At 52.4% G+C, this 19,572-nt stretch overlaps 1 protein-coding gene across 1 annotated transcript in view; it reads left to right on the forward strand.

The window, feature by feature from the left end:
* The window catches only part of CRTAC1 (cartilage acidic protein 1), a 139,683-nt gene extending 120,816 nt beyond the window's left edge, over positions 1 to 18,867 (forward strand). The window contains exons 8-15 of the mRNA XM_084773765.1: positions 980 to 1,116; positions 4,019 to 4,101; positions 4,905 to 5,005; positions 5,359 to 5,527; positions 14,499 to 14,644; positions 15,375 to 15,417; positions 17,668 to 17,811; positions 18,241 to 18,867. Coding sequence (XP_084629891.1) covers positions 980 to 1,116; positions 4,019 to 4,101; positions 4,905 to 5,005; positions 5,359 to 5,527; positions 14,499 to 14,644; positions 15,375 to 15,417; positions 17,668 to 17,811; positions 18,241 to 18,359 — 942 coding nt within the window. The 3' untranslated portion in view covers positions 18,360 to 18,867. The remainder of the gene's footprint in view (positions 1 to 979; positions 1,117 to 4,018; positions 4,102 to 4,904; positions 5,006 to 5,358; positions 5,528 to 14,498; positions 14,645 to 15,374; positions 15,418 to 17,667; positions 17,812 to 18,240) is intronic.
* Positions 18,868 to 19,572: the final 705 nt, after the last annotated feature.

The raw sequence follows: 19,572 nt of genomic DNA on the forward strand, positions 1-19,572 counted from the left end.
AGAGGCTCCCAGAGAACCAGGTTGGCCCTTCCTGGTTCTCTTCACTTAGGCAGATGTGGACCACCACCGAGTGTCTCAAGGGACAACCTGCCCACAATGGGAGTATTCTGCTCGGAAACAAAAGCCCATCTGCACAGCTCTTTTTTCATTGCAGAGGCAAATCCCATACCTACAACCCTGTGCCAGACCCTCTCAAGCCTGCCAGCACTTGTAGGCAGGGTTCCCAGCTTGGCTGTCTTGGGTCCAGTCTCCTCCTAAGTCCTGTGCAGGTATAAGTGAAAGTGACACCCTTCAAATCATGTCTCAAATAAAATCCCAAGACTCCCAAGAAACATAATGGGGAAATAGAAGCAGCAAAAGATGAAGCTAAATGGTACATCTGGCTTTCCATGGGGCTGGTGACAGGGATGAGGTGACAGAGACTGCCAGGGAGCTGTCCCCTGGCCACTCCATGACGCAACGCACACCTGACATGCAGGCCTCACAGTGTAGGATGCTGCTAGCCACACTGAGATCCACTCCAAGGGTTGAGTAACCTTCCTGAGGATAAGCAATTAGCCAGTGCTGGAGCCTGGATTTAAAAGCAGGTGGTTTCCGGTGCTGTCCTGGCTTCTGGTTCCACACTTGAGGAGGAAGGGTGCCTCGTCAGAATCTCCAATCTGGAGCTCTGGCTCTGGGGCCCATCGCTAGCAATCCCCCTCCTTCTTCAAGACTCAGTTATCCCATCTGTAAAGTGGGACACTAGCATCGGGCTGCTCGGGGGACAAGCAGGAGGGTTACGTGTGATCTGGACCGGGGGCCAGCTCAGAGCTCCCCAGTGTGAGCCAGAGCTCTTGTTACTCTGCCCTCTTTGTTCTGCAGTTTGTGGGATCCCAAGGGCCACCACCCAGGTCATAACAGAGGGGACATAATAGAGGTTCTGGGGCCTTCCTCATTGCATCACACCATAGATGGGTGTGGACCCTCCTGTCTCCTCCAGGACATTGCCTCGCCTAAGTTCTCCACACCCTCCCCTGTCCGAACTGTCATTGCTGCTGACTTCGACAATGACCAGGAACTGGAAGTCTTCTTCAACAACATCGCCTACCGCAGCTCCTCAGCCAATCGCCTCTTCCGGTACCGTATCCAGACCATGGGGTCGGGGAGACAGAGGGGTGGGCTTACAAGGGTCAGGGAGGCTGTGCCAACTTAAGAAAGAGAGAGGAGGGGAGGACAGAGGCCAAGCAAGGTAAAGGGAGAGCCGGAGTAAAACATCAGCCCCAGCTCTGGCTGGGGAACGAGTAGAGAGGACATGGTCCGGATAGGCCCACACCTCCATCCCACAAGCTAGAACCCCACAGCCACAGAAAGGCTTCCAGGGCCATGTCTATTGGGTAAGCCTGGGTCAAGCAAAGGAAGTCTGTCTGGCTTATACACTGCGGGCTTCTGAGCACCTGTAACAGAACATCAGAGCAGTTCAGCTTTCCAAAAGATAGACAGAGTGTTCCAAACGGACCTGGCCACAGGACGCATCTTTCAAGGTTTTTCCCTCAGAAAGGGGGGGGTGCTCATCCAAGCATTCTTGGGGAATGCTGACGGAGACGGTTAATGACAGAGGATGGAGAGATCTGAGTCCTCAAACACCTGAGCATCTCAGGGACTGGATGTATTGCCCACGGTGTTCGTGTAAAGCCTGAGGGCCCACCTCACATCTCCATGTAGGGTCTCAAGGACCGAGGCTCAGGATCGGGTACACCTAATAAGAGCAGCAGGCACACCGCCATTCTTACCTCACAGGCATTTGAAAAGCACTGCGGCAACAAACCTCACACGGTATGGTCTGAGATGCCACTAAGGCACATTGGGTACAGAGACAGAACAAGGGTGTTAGAGCCAGGAAATGGGTCAGGTCACCTGCATGGCCCTCCAAGTCTCTAGTCCCTCTCTCAGGGGGGACTCAACCATTAATAAAAGGCGCAAGCTGTGACTAAGCATGTTTTAAAATATAATTATTAACCAAGCATCAATCCAGACTGGATGTAATCACCCCCTGAAGGCACCAGATTTACTAATTAGGTGCCTTGCAAAGAGCTTATTCACAACTTCTAGATTAATTGCAGAAGATCAATTGCTCGTTAACAGAGACTCTGCTTTCCTTCTCTGGCTAATAAAGTGTCACTTGCCGGGGCCCCTGAGCACTGACTTGTCTAGGCCTCCGGTTTTGTGTTGTCCAAGAACCAGTGCCTCTCTGCCTACCCACCTTCCTGGCCTGGTTCACCCTCCCAGTTTCCCATGCTGCCCAAGAGAGGCTGGCTCTGAGCTATCGGTGGATAGTCACCACATGGTCACCCCCTGGGGCAGTGCTGGCTTCCACTCAGGGGCAACAGAGCCACTGTCTGGGAGCACGGCTATGCCCCTAAGTCCCTGAGGCAGATGGCTGGGTCCTGAGCACACAGCTAAGGAGCCGTAGTTACTGCTCAACTGACAGTTTGAAAGTTTAACCCCCACGTGCCCCATACTGTGCCAGTTTGTTGCTATCACCGAAGGGACCAGCAGTGTCTCTCCTGCCACATGCCCAGGCACAGGGGACCCAAAGCCCCATGGTCCTTTAATGATGCTTCAGGCAGTGTGTCACCCAAACCGGATCCAAGCCCCAGTGACAGGAATCTTCAATGACCATGCAAGCAAGGACACTTCCCAGCCTACTGGGGTGTGAACTGCCTCCCACATATGCATCCAAATACCTCTGGTCTGTTCTCAAGTCCCCCTACACCACTTTCTGTTCTCGTGGGTGGGATTTTCTGTGCCCACCCCAACCCTCCCTTAGTCTCTATTCCAACAGAGCAACCTGGTGAAATGCCAGTCTGACCATCCCCCTGCCCCCTTTACCACCCTGCGCCTCTGCCTAGCTGCAGCAGAGCCTGCATAACACAAATAGTCAAAAGGACACAAGCTGAAGCATCACACCTCTCGTAGATGGGCATACGTCTGTGTATACTTATGCACAGCACCCTCCCTAGGCACGGCATACACCGCCTGCATCATGGACATCTCTTCAGCCCTGCAAGTACCTGGACTTCTGCAGCGGTTTGCATCCAGTAAGCCCAGGCTATGTCCCAAGACAGAGCCCACCCCGCTCTGTGGTTTGAGCAGACAGTACAATAGGGAGAGGACTACAAGTGCCTCCTGCCCCCAGACTCCTTCCTCACCTATCCAGGGCACAGGCTCCACAGCTACAGAATTCAACAAGTGAGAGAAGCTAGAGAGGAAAGCTCATGCCACCATTGGCCACACACTGCTCACTTCATACAGAGGCAGCAAGGCAAGGGGAGGAGTCTGAGAAGGGACAGGACTGAATCTCCCGGCCCAAAGGGACTTTTCCTATTTGCCTCCAGAATGCACCTCCAGCACGCCACAGACATGTGCTTGGAGCTTGCTTAGGAGCTAGGCCCGGCATTGACGCTGTGGTGAGAAGGGAAGATGAGTCATAGGAGGACCCAGCCTGCAGCAAGCTCCCAGACCGGCCTGAGAGATAAGACGCCCCACGCAGAGTTAAAACACGGGCAGAAAGCGATAAAGGCCAGGAGGGCGGTAAAGACAGAGGCGGCAGGGATGGCTTCCGGCAGGACAGCCAGCCAGTGGACGGGGAGTGGGCTGAGCAGGGAGAACATTGAGCACAAGGTTGAACCCTGGGCAACAGGCAGAGCTATGGAGCCCAGCACCCTTTGGAGCAGCATGAAGGTCAGTTGAAGGTAGCTCTGCCTCTGCCCTTGTCCATCCATCACCTGCCCCTCCCCAGGCTGTCTATAATTCATCTATTAGAGAAGGGGAAAAAAATCAATGTTTGCCCACATAAATTAAAACGCAAGAAGGGAACTGCCATAGTGAAGGCAGAGTCTGTGAACAGAGAGAAATTCCTTGGGCATTCACCACCCAGAGTGTTTGTTAGGGCTGTTCAAGGGACAGAACAGAGTGGCCAGGCCAGTAGGTGTAGGGAGCCTGCAAGGGTCATGTTGGAATAAGTCTGTCCTTTCCACAGCGTTATCCGCAGGGAGCACGGGGACCCTCTCATCGAGGAGCTCAATCCTGGTGATGCGCTGGAGCCTGAGGGCCGGGGCACAGGTAAGGCGGCGCCTGAAGGCTGTAGCTGTTCCACCCAGCTCAGCACAGTCCATAGAGACCCAAGGGGAGGATGAGAACAGAAGAGAGTCTGGGCCTAAAGGCAGAAAGAAGGCAGGGCAGGAGACCATCGCATCCTTGGGGCCCCTGGGGAGGGGCAGGATCCGTGGGGAGGCAGCAGTTTCTCTTGCCACACCTTGTGTTGTGTAGGGAGGGCTGAGGGATGTGCCCCCTCTGTCCCTCTCCCTCCTGGCAATCAGCTCAGTGTCAGACAAAGAACACTTGGCTGGGTGTCCTAGGACCCAGGTCTCTGGCTGCCGTGTTTTCTGGGTTTTGATTTCCACAAAATGGGAATATCTGCCTGTCTCACCTCTTTGGGTTGTAAGGAGGACCAAAAAGAGAGCATGCCTACGCAAACACTGGAGAAGTTGGGGCGGGGGAACCCACTATGCAAATAAAGAGACGGACCATTCAAACCACAAAAGAAACCAGAAGTAACTTGCACTCATCCCTACATGAAAATTCAGGAAAAGGAAGGAAAGCTGTCTGTAAATGCCTGCCTTGAGCTGGATGACAGACAGGAGAGAGATGGGCCTGCAGCACTGTTCCTGCCCCAGCTCTGTGCTCTGTGCGCGCTCTCTCTCTCTCTCTCTCTCTCTCTCTCTCTCTCTCTCTCTCTCTCTCTCTCTCTCTCTCCTCTCTCTCTGCCTCTCACACACATGGCTATTGTCAACCCATCTGAGCAGCCCCTCTTCCCCTTAAGTCTAGTTGCTGATGGCCAGAGGGGAAATCTGCATTGTTTGTAGGGGGCATAGTGACCGACTTCGATGGAGATGGGATGCTGGACCTCGTCCTGTCACATGGAGAGTCCATGGCTCAGCCACTCTCTGTCTTCCGGGGTAATCAGGTATGCACTGACCTGGGAGGGGGAGGGACTTAGCTTCCCTGAGACCCACGTGTGCATGAGGGCACAGGAACCTGGAAGCACATAGTTCAGGAAGGACCACGCCCAGGAGAATCCTGTGCTCAGCCTTCTGCTTCTGCTACAGGAACTTCTTGGTCCCAAACCTTGCCCCACAGCCTCTTGGCTTTCCCTCCTCCCTGTTGCAATCTTTACCCACATTCCTCTCCCCTTCCTCTTCTGCACTCCCCCCCCCCCGCCCGTCCCCCACCACATCCTCCTCTTACTACCCTCCCAGCTTTCCTGCCTCCCTGCTCTATGCCAACCTGGCTGATGCCTGCCACCCTCCTCTCCTTCAGGGCTTCAACAACAACTGGTTGCGTGTGGTGCCTCGCACCCGGTTTGGAGCCTTTGCCAGGGGTGCCAAGGTTGTACTCTACACCAAGAAGAGTGGGGCACACCTACGGATCATTGATGGAGGGTCCGGCTACCTGTGTGAGATGGAGCCTGTGGCACATTTTGGCCTGGGTGAGTCGGGGCCCATGGGAACAGTAGCAGATTCTGCAGCTAAGCCTCAACCGTGCTGTGCGATTCAGGGACAGGCACACCCCCGGCCCTTGGCATGCAGCTTCCCTGTGGCAGCGCAGTGGATGCCTACCGTAAAGGCGACCACCTGTGTTCTGTGGTGAGTCCGTGCCTAAGAGAGAGGAAGGAAGGAAGGCTGCCCCTCGCCTGCAGGAGCCCCCACCCCAGGGCGTCTGTGGACTTAGCTCACCTTGAGGTCAGAGTACTTAATTCTCGATTCTTAAGCCCGCCCAGGCCATAGCATTGTTCACACACAGATCTGTACCAAATACATCCAGAGCAGCTGTCCGCCTGACCTCTCAAGACCTAGTTCAGTCTTTAAGGCGCTACCCAAAGCCTGACATCTTCCTCAGATGGAAGGCTTGGAGACCTGAGCTGGACCCTGGAGCTACTGGGCTCTTACTACACAGCTTTTTGAACAGATCCAAAATCATGTTGCAAGGGGCTGGGGAGCTAGCTCCCAGACACAGGAGAAGCTGGCTCTCTCACGGATGTGGGATCCCATTCTGAAAATGCTTTGGTAGATCATATTTTTAGTTTTGTATTTTTTGTTAGTGGGGGGGTGGGGGCATTCATGCACGTGGCGGTCAGAGAAGTTGGTTGTCTCTTTGTTGAGTTGGTTGCCTCTTCGGCCTTTATGTGGGTTCCAGGCATTGAACTCGGGACATCAGGCTTGCATGCCAAGTGCCTCTACTTGTGAGGCGTTTCACTGGCATGTTTGGTAGATTCTTTTAAAAAAGAAAAACTATTAGCTATGCCCCAACTGTTACAGCTGCTCATTGATCTAAACTGGGGTTCCATACCAAGGTAAGTTAAAAGATCTTGAGTTGAAAAGGCATTGGGCATACAAAGGACACATCCTCAGTTAACAGCATGGTATGCTGCAGAGTGTCAGCTGTGCACTTCATGACTATCCACCACTGCCCAGTGTCCCATGATATATATATCATGAAAACATACACACACACACTCAAGGTCCTAGGTTCATTTTCTACTTGAATGTCTCTATTTTTCACATCATAATGAAGTAAAAAAAAAAATGACAAATGCCATCATCAGAAGTTGGGGGCAGTCTGTAATATCTCCATGTATCTCAGAAGAAAGAAAAAACAGACACAGGACGATCTCTGCACTGTTACTCATGGAACTGTTATATTTGTGAGCTAAGAACCAGAAACAATGTCTGGGGGGGTGGCGCACGCCTTTAATCCCGGCACTCAGGAGGCAGAGGCAGGAGGATCTCTGAGTTCAAGGCCAGCCTGGTCTACAAGAGTAAGCCCCAGGCCAGCCAGGGCTACACAGAGAAACCCTATCTCAAAAAACAAAACAGAAACAGTGCAAGTGTCCTTTGGTTGATGGCTAATGGCTAACAGTTCAGCACGCCGTGCTACATTGATGCTATAGGATGTGATTCGGCAGTTAGAGGTGTTTGCTGTATAAAGAGGTCTTACCTCCAAGGTCACCTTCCCAAAATGACAAAGTCATTAGAGCTGAAGACTGGCGGCTCCAGGATAAAGATGGTGAAGGGCAGGTGCCCGTGGGGGAGCATCTCCACAGTGATGGGCAGTGAGTGTCTCGGTGGCAGTGGCTACATGACAGAGACCTATCCACACACCTGTTCCCATGGCGAAGCCCTGATTTCAATGTGACACAATCATAAAGCGAGCCACTGGGGCAACTGTGCACAGGAACTTCTCTGCGCTATCTTCACAACCTGCTGCCTCTCCAGTTATCTCAAAATAAACCTTTTTTTTTTTAAAGCACGGAGGTTAGCGGAGGATGTGAAATGCTTCAGGGAGTATGCGGGGATTACAGTTAATGAGGAAAAGACTGAAGGGTGCTGGGGAAGAGGCAAGCCAGAAGTTCAGACATTTGAGTCAAAGATTCCCCAAGCTCCAACCAGAAGCTTTCCCATGTGTTAGCACCTCATGAGGTGATATGATCGTAATATAAAAAGGTTAGACAATATGTTCTCTAATCAATAAGTATATGCCAGCAGTAACACTAAGCACACATCATATGTGCACAGAAATATAGAAAGGAACTGCTAGGAGTATAGGCAGTGCTTCCGTCTGAGCAGCTAGGTGACCACAGCGACTGCCACTTGCTCTGGGCACAGTGCAGGTCACTCGGTTCTCAGGATTTGGTCCCCACGAGTACCCTCGGGTGGTCATTATTATCTCCATAATAAGGAAACTATGGGTCTGAACGTTAGAGGAAGCCTGCCCATCAGCTCACGGTTCTCAGATGGCAGGGCTGGGATTCAAACCCAGGCCTGTATGAAACTTGGGTTTGCATTTTTTTTACCCTATGTTCTAGTATATGTGTGCACATTCTGGTTTTTATAGGGAACACATAATATTTATGTAGTCTGAGAAGGAAGCAATAAATATTTAGGGGACCCAGGGCCTGGTTATATGAGCGTGTTCCCGGGCTACTGCGCTCGGATGGGTTAGCCTGAGCCTGGGGCATTTGTCACTCCTAAGGCAGCCTTTTGCTATGCTGGCCCTACAGGTACAAGCAGACTTTTAAACATGGAGCTGTCCCTCTTGCAGCGGTAGCTGGCGCCTGCAGTGTGTCTCACAGGCACAGGGCTTTGCCTAAATTCTTCATCAGTCCTCCTGGGAATCTGATGACTTATGAACCAGAGTCCACACTTTACAGGCCAGAAACCTGAGATGAGAAAAAACACTGACCCAGCTGACAGCTCCTGGGGGTAGGATAGGGCTGGCTTTGCACCCCGCCTGAGACACTGAGTTTCTGGGCTCCGTGACTTCACACCCTGTGGCTTCTCTGTCTCTTTCTTCCTGACATGTCTATCCCCTCAGCTTTTGGGTATCCCAGGGGGCCATTCAAGCACCAAGGTGGCTGCTGTCTCACACGTGAAATGTTTACCAAGGTAGATGTCAGCCCTTCTCCCCTGGACAGAAAAGGAAATTGAGGCTCTGAGAATAAAGCAGCAGAGAGAGCAGGAGCTGGGCTGAGGCCGTCTGGCCCCGCACATCCTGTGGACTGTCTCTGCTATTTCGAGATGTGTATTAGGGTCCGCCCTGGGTCCTTTCTCTGGCCAGAGTCTGTCACCGCCAGAAGAGCCTGCTTCCTCAACTGCGATCACGTGGTGAGATCCAGGGTGCTTGGGAGCTGTCTACCACCCGTGCTTAGGGCTAGCACCTGGCGGGGGGGGGGGGGTGCTCCTGATGCCTGCCCTTGCTACCATGCAAAGAATGGGACTTGCTGTTGGTCTGAACCAAATTGCTGCAAGGGTCCCCCACCCCCACCCTACCCCCATCAAGCTCCTGTTTTGTAGGGTTCCCTTCCCAGAAAGACGACAGAAGGAGGCCCACTCTTAGGAACAAACCCTTGCTAAGACCAGTATCAGACATCAGAGCAGTTCCTGGGATCAGACCAGAAGCCTAAACAGCTCCACCCCAGCGTCTTCAGGGCCCCTTAGGATCCCAGCAGGTTCTTTATGGGCTGAGCATAGTCTCCTTCCTCAATGGTGGGGAAGCCAGCAACGGGGCAGAGCACCCAGGGAGGGGGGATAGTGGGAAAACCAGGTGTTGGGAATGACTGATGGAATGAGACCGGAAGAAACTCTAGGGGCTGCTGGGTAAACCCAGGAAGTCTCCGGCAAGGCTCACTTGGATGCGCCCTGCCTTGAGAGGACAATGGGGCAAGTGAAGTTAACCCTGCCCTGGGCAGCTTTGCCAAGGAGAAGACTGGGAAAGGGGGCTAGCAAGACAGTGGGAATGCTGAGAGCATTCCAGAGGCTTGACCCAAGGCCCAGTGTTGGGAGTCTTCAGTTGAAGGGATAGGAGCAAAGCCTGGAAAGCGGGGTGGGGGCTGGGGGGGCTAGGCCAAGCTCCCTGGGGTCTCCAAGGCCTGGCAGACAGAGGGGACACATCCCTGGCAGGTCCAGGAAAGCCAGAGTCAGCGCTGCTGTGAGAGGACGTGTGCAAGGGGCAGCATTCCCCGCCACAGCACTTGCTCTTAGAGGCCTCTTTAAAAAAAATTTCTCTTGATTGTGAGAACAATGTATATTGATTATAGGAAAATGAGACAATACAACAAATCATAAAAAGAAGTTAAAAAAAATCACCCACAATCTCATCACAGTGCTTGGAATATTAAGTAAAAAAAACAAACAAACAAAAAACCTTTCTGCACTCACCCCAGCACCATTTGATTCACCCATTCAGTTTGTGTTCACTGAACTCCTACTAGGTGCCCAACAACAACTTCGTCAAGGGCCTTGCCTTGAGTACCCCTGTGCTCCTGTGGGAAGGTAAAAGGCATGGAATACACGATGAACAGACTAAACGGGTGAAACAGACCATGCTAAGATTGTATTATTAGGTGCCCCGAAGAAAGAAACGGCCACCGAGCAGAGAAAGGAGGCTAGGAATGGGGAGGAGCAGGGACAAGCAGGGAATGTGGGTTAGGATGGGGAGGAGAAGCGACAGCAGCAATTTTCAAATATGAGGCCAAGCTTCAAATAAGCCTTCATCCCATGCAATGCACACGGGGGCACATTTACAAACATACATATACGACGTAGGTTTGGGTTTTTTAAACAAGAACTGCTGATACTTCCTCCACTTGCTCTTTCACTCCCCTGCGCAGTGGGAGCCTGGCCATCCTACCCTGCCCCCTCACGTCTATGCATTTTTTTTTTATTCCCCACCTCCGCCCCCAGCACTGCAGCGTTTCACTGTGTGGCAGCATTCATAATTTATTTACCAAGTCCCCTGCTGATGGACAGCTAGGTTGTTTCCAGTGGTGAGGCCGTTGAGGATGAGAAGGGGGCTCTCTAGAACATGTGCTCAAGAAAGGCCAGCCCTGTATGACTGAGAAGTAGAGTAGGGGGACGGGGTGGGGGGGTGAGGCTGTGACCAGGGCCTGGAGCTAGAGGGGAGGGGGCCTACAAGAAGCCCTCCTGACAGGAGGCAGGCAGTTCTGGCCCAACCTAAATAACCCTGCTTGCTCCCTGGCGGTCGTCCCTCAGGGGATCACTCCCAGATGCTTCCTTCTGACGTTGTGGCAGTGTGTGGTGAGCTGGTGTCGGTGTGCGAATGTGAGTGAGTATACACTTATGCATACAACCCTCAGCCCCGCCAGCTGCATTTGCTGAGGCACACCTGCCTGCAATTGCCTCTCCACATGCTCCAGGCTTTACTAGGTCGGTGTGAAAACAATAAAGGACAGAAGACTCAGACCCTAGAAACCTGAAGTATGCTACATCAGGCAGAAAAACAAAACCAAACAAAACAACCTCGGCAACCTTTCATAGCCTTGACCTCCAGGGGTTCCCCCTGAGGACCCCCACTCAGCTCTGCAGGGTATTATGGGTCCTGCCCTCACGCCAGGGAACCCTCAGCACACTGTGCAGTTCCTGCACAGCTGCCCTGGCTTGTCCCTGCTCTTCCTGGGTGCAGACCACCTGCTGGCTCCATAAATAATAAGCCTTTCTGTTTATAGTGTTGACTACTGCCCACCCAGCCCCCACAGGGCTGCCTCTACATTTCCTTACTGCCAGGAGGCTGAACCAGGGCACAGTCAAACCCAGAAATACAAACAAGTACTGCCAAGCCACTTGGCCCCCATGTGCCCCTACTGGCCTCACCCACTCAAGTTCTCCCAACCCCATGCATTGATACCATCCCACTCTGGCGTGCACACATCACACACACACACACACACACACACACACACACACACACACACACACACACACACCTTCCTTTCAGTTAATTGTTTGTAAGTGACTCAAAGCTGCCTCCAAACCGGCTGGTGCTCATTTAGGGAAGGAAAATTCAGTGGCCCACATAAAAATGCCTTTATTAAAGTGCAAAAATATTCCACCAACTGTATTCTCACCATCTGTTTTGCTTGTAATTCTAAAGAGCGCAATTCCACGTGGCGCCCTGGCCTTTGTCCTTTCAAAGCTGCCAGAGGCAACTCCCTGCTGTTCCTGACCTCCGTTTCTGCTGGGTAACTGCCCCTCCTAAGGCAGACCCCTCCCTGCACATCGGTCCAGCAGAGTAGCAGCCGCAGAGGGAGGCCAGGAGCCAGGCCTGATCAGCAGCCTAAAGCTGAGGGACCTATCTGTCTGTCCAGGGACAGGAGCCGGGTTCGAGCCCCAGCTCAGACACACACCCCCAAGTCACTTCCTACCTTGCCAAGCCTCTTTGTCCAAATCCAGAAAATGGGCATGAAACGCCCGCCTTGCAGGTTCAAAAGCGCCAAAGCTCTTCCCTAGGTTCCTGCCCACCACACTCCACCTGATGACATCCTCCTGCTCTGCTTCCCCCAACTTCAAACCTCTGCATCTTCAGACACAACTTTGCCCTTTCCTACCCACGTCATCACCAAGCTGCTCCTCACCTTCTGACACGTCTCTGCCTCACAAGTTCATTCCTCCCGGACAACCAAATGAACCAGCCCACCGTTCTCATTGAGTGGCACCTACCCTGTCACAGCACCTTCCTCGCTTGTTAGGACAGCACTGTGTTCGCTGCTCCCACCTCAGTCAGCACTCTCCAACTTCCGTAGGTCCTTTCTGTTCAGTGCTGACTCCTAGATCCCTGACCGACATTTGATATATGATAGTCACTCAGTAGGGGCAATATCACAAGGGTGGAGCGGACAGGGGCTCTGAGGTCACACAGGCCTTGAGTGGGTGACCGGGCAATTTCCCTGCTCTTTCCAAGGCTCCGTGTTCTCATCTCTAAGATGAAGATTTCAGAGATGGCCCCTTCCACATGAAGGTGCAGAGGGGCTGATGTGTTGACACCGTGAAGCATTTGGCCTGCTCTGGGCGTGCCGTCAGTGTTCAGTGTTACCGCCCACCTGTCTAAGAGCCGATGCTGACAAGATGCTGACAAGGTGGTCAGTGGGACAGTGTTCACATCCCAGGAGAGAAAGGCCATGCTGCCCAGAGCAGTGGACTTTGAGGCAGCACCCCCAAGGTTCAGACATAGAAACGGAGGCCCAGAAAGGATGGCTTGCTTACTCATCTAACAGGCCCTCTCTGATGTGCAGGGAGAGAGAACCCAGTCCAGAGCTACATGCCCCAGTGGGGGGTGCAAATTTGGGTCTATGAATATTCCTCAACTCTGAGTTATTTGTGGTTTCAGTCAGACTATAAAATATATTCATGGAGCTGTTCTCTTGGCTTAGGTGAGAAACGCTTGCTTTTGTCTCTCTCTCTCTCTCTCTCTCTCTCTCTCTCTCTCTCTCTCTCTCTCTCTCTCTCAATGGAAAATGTTTGCTTTTCATGCGTGCCGCTTAATTTGGGCACAGCACACCCTAAAAATGCCAAATTTTATGGGCCTCACGATTCTGCTTCAAAACAGAAAACCTATACTTGTCCTTCTTCAAGCCCTCTCTCACCACACCCACTCTAGGATTCAGGAGGATAGCAATAGGGCCTACAGAGAAGCTTCCTCTGACTAGATTGGTGGTTCTCAACCTGTGGGTCACGACCCCTCTGGGGGCAGGGAGGTGAAACAGTCTTTCACAGGGGTCACCAAAGACCATCAGAAAATGCAGACATTCACATTACTATGTGTAACAATAGGAAAATTACAGTGATGAAGTCGCACTGAAGATCATTTTATGGTTCAGGGGAGCACCACAACATGGGGAGCTGCATTAAAGGGTCCCAGCATCAGGAAGGTTGAGACCCACTAATCTAGATGAATCAAAACTCAGACTAGGAGCTTGAGAGCTTGAGTCTTGGGATCTGTGGGAGGGACAGGGCTATGAGTGCTATGAGTCCGGTCCTCTGAGCCCTGTCCCTGCACTCTTCCTTGGCACTGCCTGCCTGCGACCTGAGAAAGACCAGCAGGTGTGGCCAGTCAAGCCCAGGTCGCCATCATTAGCAAGACCTTGCCACGAGGCTTCCTGACGTGGGCGCTGGGCAGACCTTGGCCGACTTTGGCAATGCCCGAACACCTGATCAATCTCCCCAAGCTGTTTTTTTGCCATTCATACAACATGCTGCTCTGGGGAGGGGGGGGGCTGTGTGATGGATTCACAAGGGACATTGTCTGAGCTTCACTGCTATCTTCTGTAAGCGTCTCGGATCTGCAGTGGTCACATCCCTGAGTGCCCTTCTACCCTTGTCTTTCCCGGGTCTTTACTTACAGCTCAGCTCAACTGCCTTCCCCAACCCAGGAGTTTGTCCCTGACCGTGAACAGCACCTAGGCCAATCCCTAGGTCTTTACCCCAGTGTTCTCCTTTTCCTCTCTTCGCATGTCTGTATCTGCCACATTTGTTTGTTTGTCTGTTTGCCTGCCTCCTAGACGGAGAGGGAAACCCATGAAAGGATGTTCCCAGCGTCAAAACGGGACTTGGCTCCCAGCAGAGCTCCGTAAATAGAAACGTGAGGGATGCTCAGAAGGTCACAGAGTTGGCTGTGGAGCTAGGATTTGTCCCCAGGACTCCCAGCCACCTGTTCCCCGGCATGTTCTTTCAGTGACAGAGCCAAGATTCGAACCCCTGGCTCTGAAGTCAACCTTGCTTACCACCAAGCCTTACAGCTCCCTAAATTCAACCTCCTGCTGCCTGTTCTGTTGCCTAGAATGAAAGTTATCCAATACTGTGTCTGTTGAGTTGTATATTAATTTAATATAATATTAAATTGAGTAAAATGTTCAATTCAGCCACTCTCATCCTGCCTGGGGCCAGTGGCTAGTGCACCTGGACAGGATAGACACTGGGCTTTTCCATCACTCCAGGATGGTGGACAGGACAGGATGGCCCCCCAAGGAGGAGCTTTATCACATCTTATTCCTCCCCACAGCCCTTGGGAGAGCGCTTAATTAGTTACTACCTTTGTTTAACATATTTATGCAGCACTTCAAGAGGCCCCCTCTCCTCTGCTCCTGACCCCTCTCCTTCTTACCGCAGGAAGGGATGAAGCCAGCAGCGTGGAGGTGACGTGGCCAGATGGCAAGATGGTGAGCCGCAGTGTGGCCAGCGAGGAGATGAACTCAGTGTTGGAGATCCTCTACCCCCGGGAAGAAGGCAAACTTCAGGACACAGCCCCATTAGAGGTGGGCAGAGGCCTCTGAGCTGCATAGCCAAAAATTAAAATTAAAAAAAAAAATTTTAAAAAGCAGGCACCACCCGTGATCCTGGGGGTAAGTCTGTAGGCGTGCCCTCTAGAATAATAATAACAGATGGTCTCAGCAAAGGGCAGGTTCAGGTGATGGCTCCATTTGTGGTTTGGCAACACACCATCCCCACATCTCTTCGACGTCTCAGAGAATCCTGGAAGGCTGGCAAGCCAATGGGTTTTGAACCCAATGTACAGAGGAGGAAACCAGAGGCCCAGAGAGTGAACTCAAGGCCCGCCTAAGGTTACCAATCCAGTTGTGCACTGTGTTGAGAACTGATCTCTAGTCTCCCAGTTCCCTTGTGGCATTTTCCAAGTACCTGAAGAGGCCTCCTGTTATCCTCGGATGAGGCTCAGCCCATACACCAGGTTCTGGAAGCTTTTGAGGATACAGCTCTGGTCCGGTTTCAGGTCTGTCTCAGGTACACAGATCTCAAGTACAGGGAGAGTTTGAACTGCATCTGTTCTTGCCCTCCCAACCCCCAACACCATCTCTCTCCATCCTTAGCGCAAGGCTAGAATAAGAGGGAGGGGCTCCCCTCAGGCCCAAGCTAAGAGCATCCCTCAGGCTGCAATCAGGGTGACAGCTGCTCTGTTACTGTGACTAGGAGGGGACTGAGATGAGGCCTCTCAACTCACAAGTGTCTCTGCTTCTGCCCACCTTGCAGTGCGGCCAAGGATTCTCCCAGCAGGACAATGGCCATTGCATGGGTGAGTTGCCTGTAGGTACCAGAGGATGGGGCAGAGGCTGGGATCTTCCTGGGGACTATCAGCCAAGACTCAAGACACAGGCAGGGGTTAGAAAGATAGGGAGAGAAAGAAAGGTGCCATTTGGTCCTTAGGGCTCCAGATACCGGGACAGCCGCCCATGACTCACCAAGGTGAGAGTGACATTAGCAACTGCAGGCTGACTCACTTCACTGCTGGGCATTGGCAGTGCCTGCCTGCCACAAGTATCAGAATAAACCTGGGGACAGCACACATTGTCACACAGACACTGAGGCCATGATGGATAAGCTTCACCCTGGCAGAGGCAGAGCAGAAACATTCTACGGCTGGCTAGGCTGAGGAGCAGCCAGCGAGGGGGGCTGGCAGGCAGGCAGGCAGAGGGGGAGCATTTGGAAGGCATTTGGGCATAACAGGGTGTGGAACGTGATCACAGTGCATCCTGCTACAGCAAAGGGGAGGCCTGTAGCTTCCAGATGCCGGCTCAATGAGGGTCTTGTGACTTAATAAAGTCTCTCAGTATACTGTGAAAGGAGACAGTCTAGTAGCCCAGTCTCCAGAAGATGTCTGACCCAAAACCTTACATCCTGAGGCTTTGCAATGAGGACTTAGGGAGAGGATTCTTCCTTTGTTAGACCCAGAGAGAATGAGGCACAGCCCGACTCTTGTGGAGCTCAAAGCCAATAGGGCGGCTCACATATGAACAGCTGACGACCATATGTGGGGCCAGGGATGGGATGCGCAGGGGGAGTACCAAGGGAGGCATTAAGCTATCTGGGGTAGATCCCAGGAGGCAGCCTAGGGAAATTGAAGTCAGTCTGGGACCTGAGGGAAGACAAGTAGGACAGCCACAGAAAGGGGAGTCAGCGTGCCCATGGGGGGGACACTGCCTAGGCGTTAGGTGGACGGAATCAGGAGGTATCGGAATTAGGGGCTAGAATGGCTAAAGGAAGACATGACTGCCCCTTCCAGTCCATGTTCCCACCCTGGCCACATGATAAATGGACAGCACAGGCACACGAATCCCTCCCCCACCCCCACCCCCACCCCAGTCTTCTCTAGATGCTCAGAAGACTCTGTGAGATCACCGACCTAGCACAGCACTCCTTACTGTCACCCAGAATGCCTTGTACATGGTACTAAGCACCATGTCAGGCTCCAGGGATGCAGCCAAGGGGTTACGTCAGACCTCAAGCGCAGGACTACACAGCAGGAGAAAACGGGTCCAGAACCCTGTCAGCAAGGTGCTCTCTGGAGACTCTGGGCAGAGAAGTCAGAAAGTGCCACTGGTGGAGGGACTTTTAAAACCACAAGGGGTAGAGGGACCAGCCCCGAAAAGAGTTTCTTTGGCAGAGGAAGAACAAAGGCAAAAGGCATGATGAGGCTGGCACAGGGCTTGAGTGTCACAGGTGCTGTCCCAGCTGAGATGAGTTGGAGAGGGTAGCCCAGGTCAAGGAGGGGCTTGAGGCTCCAGGAAGGCGCCTGGACTTTGGTCTTAGGCCCTTGGAAGCTAAGCAGGAGAGTGACGTCATGCAGTTCACATTTTTAAGAGATCACTCCAGCATGGAAGGCAGGAGACCAATAAGGCAGCCACTGCAGAAATCCAGGCAAGAGCCCATGGGGGCTGGGGATGGAGTGGTAGCAGAGTAAAGACAAGGAGGACAGAGGAGGAGCGTGCTGTGGGCCCGAGTGCATAGGGCCTGTTGAGGGATTGCACTGGGGGGAGGGGGGAAGTGCACGGCAGAGATGAGGCTGATTTCCGCTGGTGTGGCTCAGCAGCTGGTGATGGCATTGATGGAGCTGCGGAAGATAGAAACGGGGCACAGAAGAAGCTTAAGGGCTGAGGGAAATCAGAGTTCCACTTTGGAAATGATGGGTCTGAGGTGTGTATTAGACTTCCGGGTGGAACTGCCACATAGGTCATTGGTGATTGGATTCATGAGCTTGGAGCCCAAAGGAGAGGTTATGGCCGGAGGCGGGGAGTTTACATTCATCCACATATAAACAGTTTATCTAGAGAAAGTGTAGTGGGTAGAAAAGACCCAGGACCAAGCCTGAGCTCTCCCAATATGCACAGGTGAAGGGCAAGAGGAGCTACCCAAGGGCACTGCAGTAGAGACAGGCTCAACAAGGGGAAGGGACATGCCCAGGGTCCCAGGGCAGCTGGGGAGACAGATCCTAAGCTGGCACACACTGTCCACACTTCCCTGGTGAGTGTCTCCCCTTGCCTTGCAGACACTAATGAATGCATCCAGTTCCCGTTCGTTTGCCCTCGAGACAAGCCCGTGTGTGTCAACACCTATGGAAGCTACAGGTGCCGGACCAATAAGAGATGCAGTCGGGGTTACGAGCCCAACGAGGATGGCACAGCCTGTGTGGGTAAGTGCCACCCTGGCCACATTCAGTAGCAAAGGAGACATGCCTTGTGCTGGGGAGTGGCAGGGGATGGCTCTGGGTGGGCGCCAGACCACGGCCATTAGCCCCTGCTTGCCCTGGATCCATGGAGGCTCCTAGACTCACACTAGTTCTCCAGGGGAGACCATGTCAGGTTTGGAGAGGCCCCCATCACTGCTACCCCCACCTGAAGGGCCCCGGGGTGCTGTGTCCTTACGGTCTTGTGGTTATCACTCTACGCCCATGGCCCAGAGGTCAGCCAGTCAAAGCTGGGGTGGGGAGGACCTCCTCCAAGTGGCCTTTGGCGGGATTTCTCAACTGGTGTTTGTCTTCTCCTTCCTCCCTAACTCCTTCCTCCCAACCAACCCCTTTCTCCTCCCCATTTTCTATCTCCTTGCCCTTTCGTTTTTGCAGCTCAAGTGGCCTTTTTAGGTGGGTACTCTTCGGCTGCCTTTAGACTCTCTGAGCCTCTCTCTCAGGCCGCATATCTTTCTCTAGGCCTGGGACTTTGCCTTCAGTTATATGCACTTTAAATCCCATCAATAAAGGAAAAAAAAATCTAACAACCTTTGTGGAAAACTATATCTCTCCTGCTGCCTACCTCTCTCCACACCCAATAGATTCTGCCATGTGCTCCTTTGAACGGACAGCAGGGGTGGCCATCTTTGAGAAGGGAATTTGGGAGATACTGATGGGACCTTAGTTGTTTGTGAAGCCTTTCTTTGCATGTTTTCTGAGAAAACAGAGAAAGAAAGTATCTCCTCTACCCAACCCTTCGTTCCTTCAGAAGAACCAAGACAGTCCGGTCATTTCCGTATCTTTGTGAGCTTCTTATTTTGCCCTTAACAAAGATGGCTCCCAGATGGTTGCTTGCTCGGTTGACTGAGTAATGTATCATGTGCCTGCTGATTTGGCCTGTGCTGTTGCTGCTATGTACAACCTGATTTCCTATGATTATGAAAGCCTTATTGGGTTGGTGGTGGTGATGGGAAGGGAAAGGGTGGCCCTTTGGGACTGTTGATAAAAATGCTTAAGTTTGAACTTGCTGAGTCTTCCAGCCTCTTTTCTGGAGAAATTATGCCAATAATCCGCTGCTGGATGTTAGCTAGTAGGGGCAAGTGGGGGTAAATGTCTGAACAAGTACATGCCAACTGGAACACTGAAGTAGCTCTGACCCTTCCACCAGGAGGGACATGAAAACAAGTCATGACCTAGGGAAAACACCAGCCCCAGGCACCATCAATGCGCTTGAGTGAGTGTAGCAACGTGTGCACTTGGAGGACCAGACAAGGCACGTGGGCTGGGCAAAGGAGCCGACACGGAGATGGTGCTCTGCATGCTTTACTTTGGGGAATTCACTTCTCCACTCTGGACCTCCGTTCCCTTTTGGCGAATGGCACGAAGGGTGGCTCAGCACATCTGAACACCTCCTTTTCTCCTCGGCCCCCCGCTGTGTGACTGGGCAGCGGTATGGCTGGTCTCCAGCAGTCCCGGTTTCTGAAAAGACCGTAACAACTCTACTTTTGTAATATGCTGAGAAGCTTGGAAGTGCTTGTAGCCAGGGCACGCTTTGGGGATGATGTAACACCACAGAATATGCTCACGACCAGCTCTAGTAGGGAAGGCACATTATAAATCACAGATATATTCTTCATGGGGGAAAAAAGTCGCTTGAAGATATAATAAAATCATGCTTAAGAATGCAGCAAGCCTTTTAAAAACATATTTAACAAAAAAACTACCCTT

The sequence above is a fragment of the Acomys minous genome, assembly GCF_964271855.1.
Source record: "Acomys minous genome assembly, chromosome: 2".
Lineage (NCBI taxonomy): Eukaryota > Metazoa > Chordata > Mammalia > Rodentia > Muridae > Acomys > Acomys minous.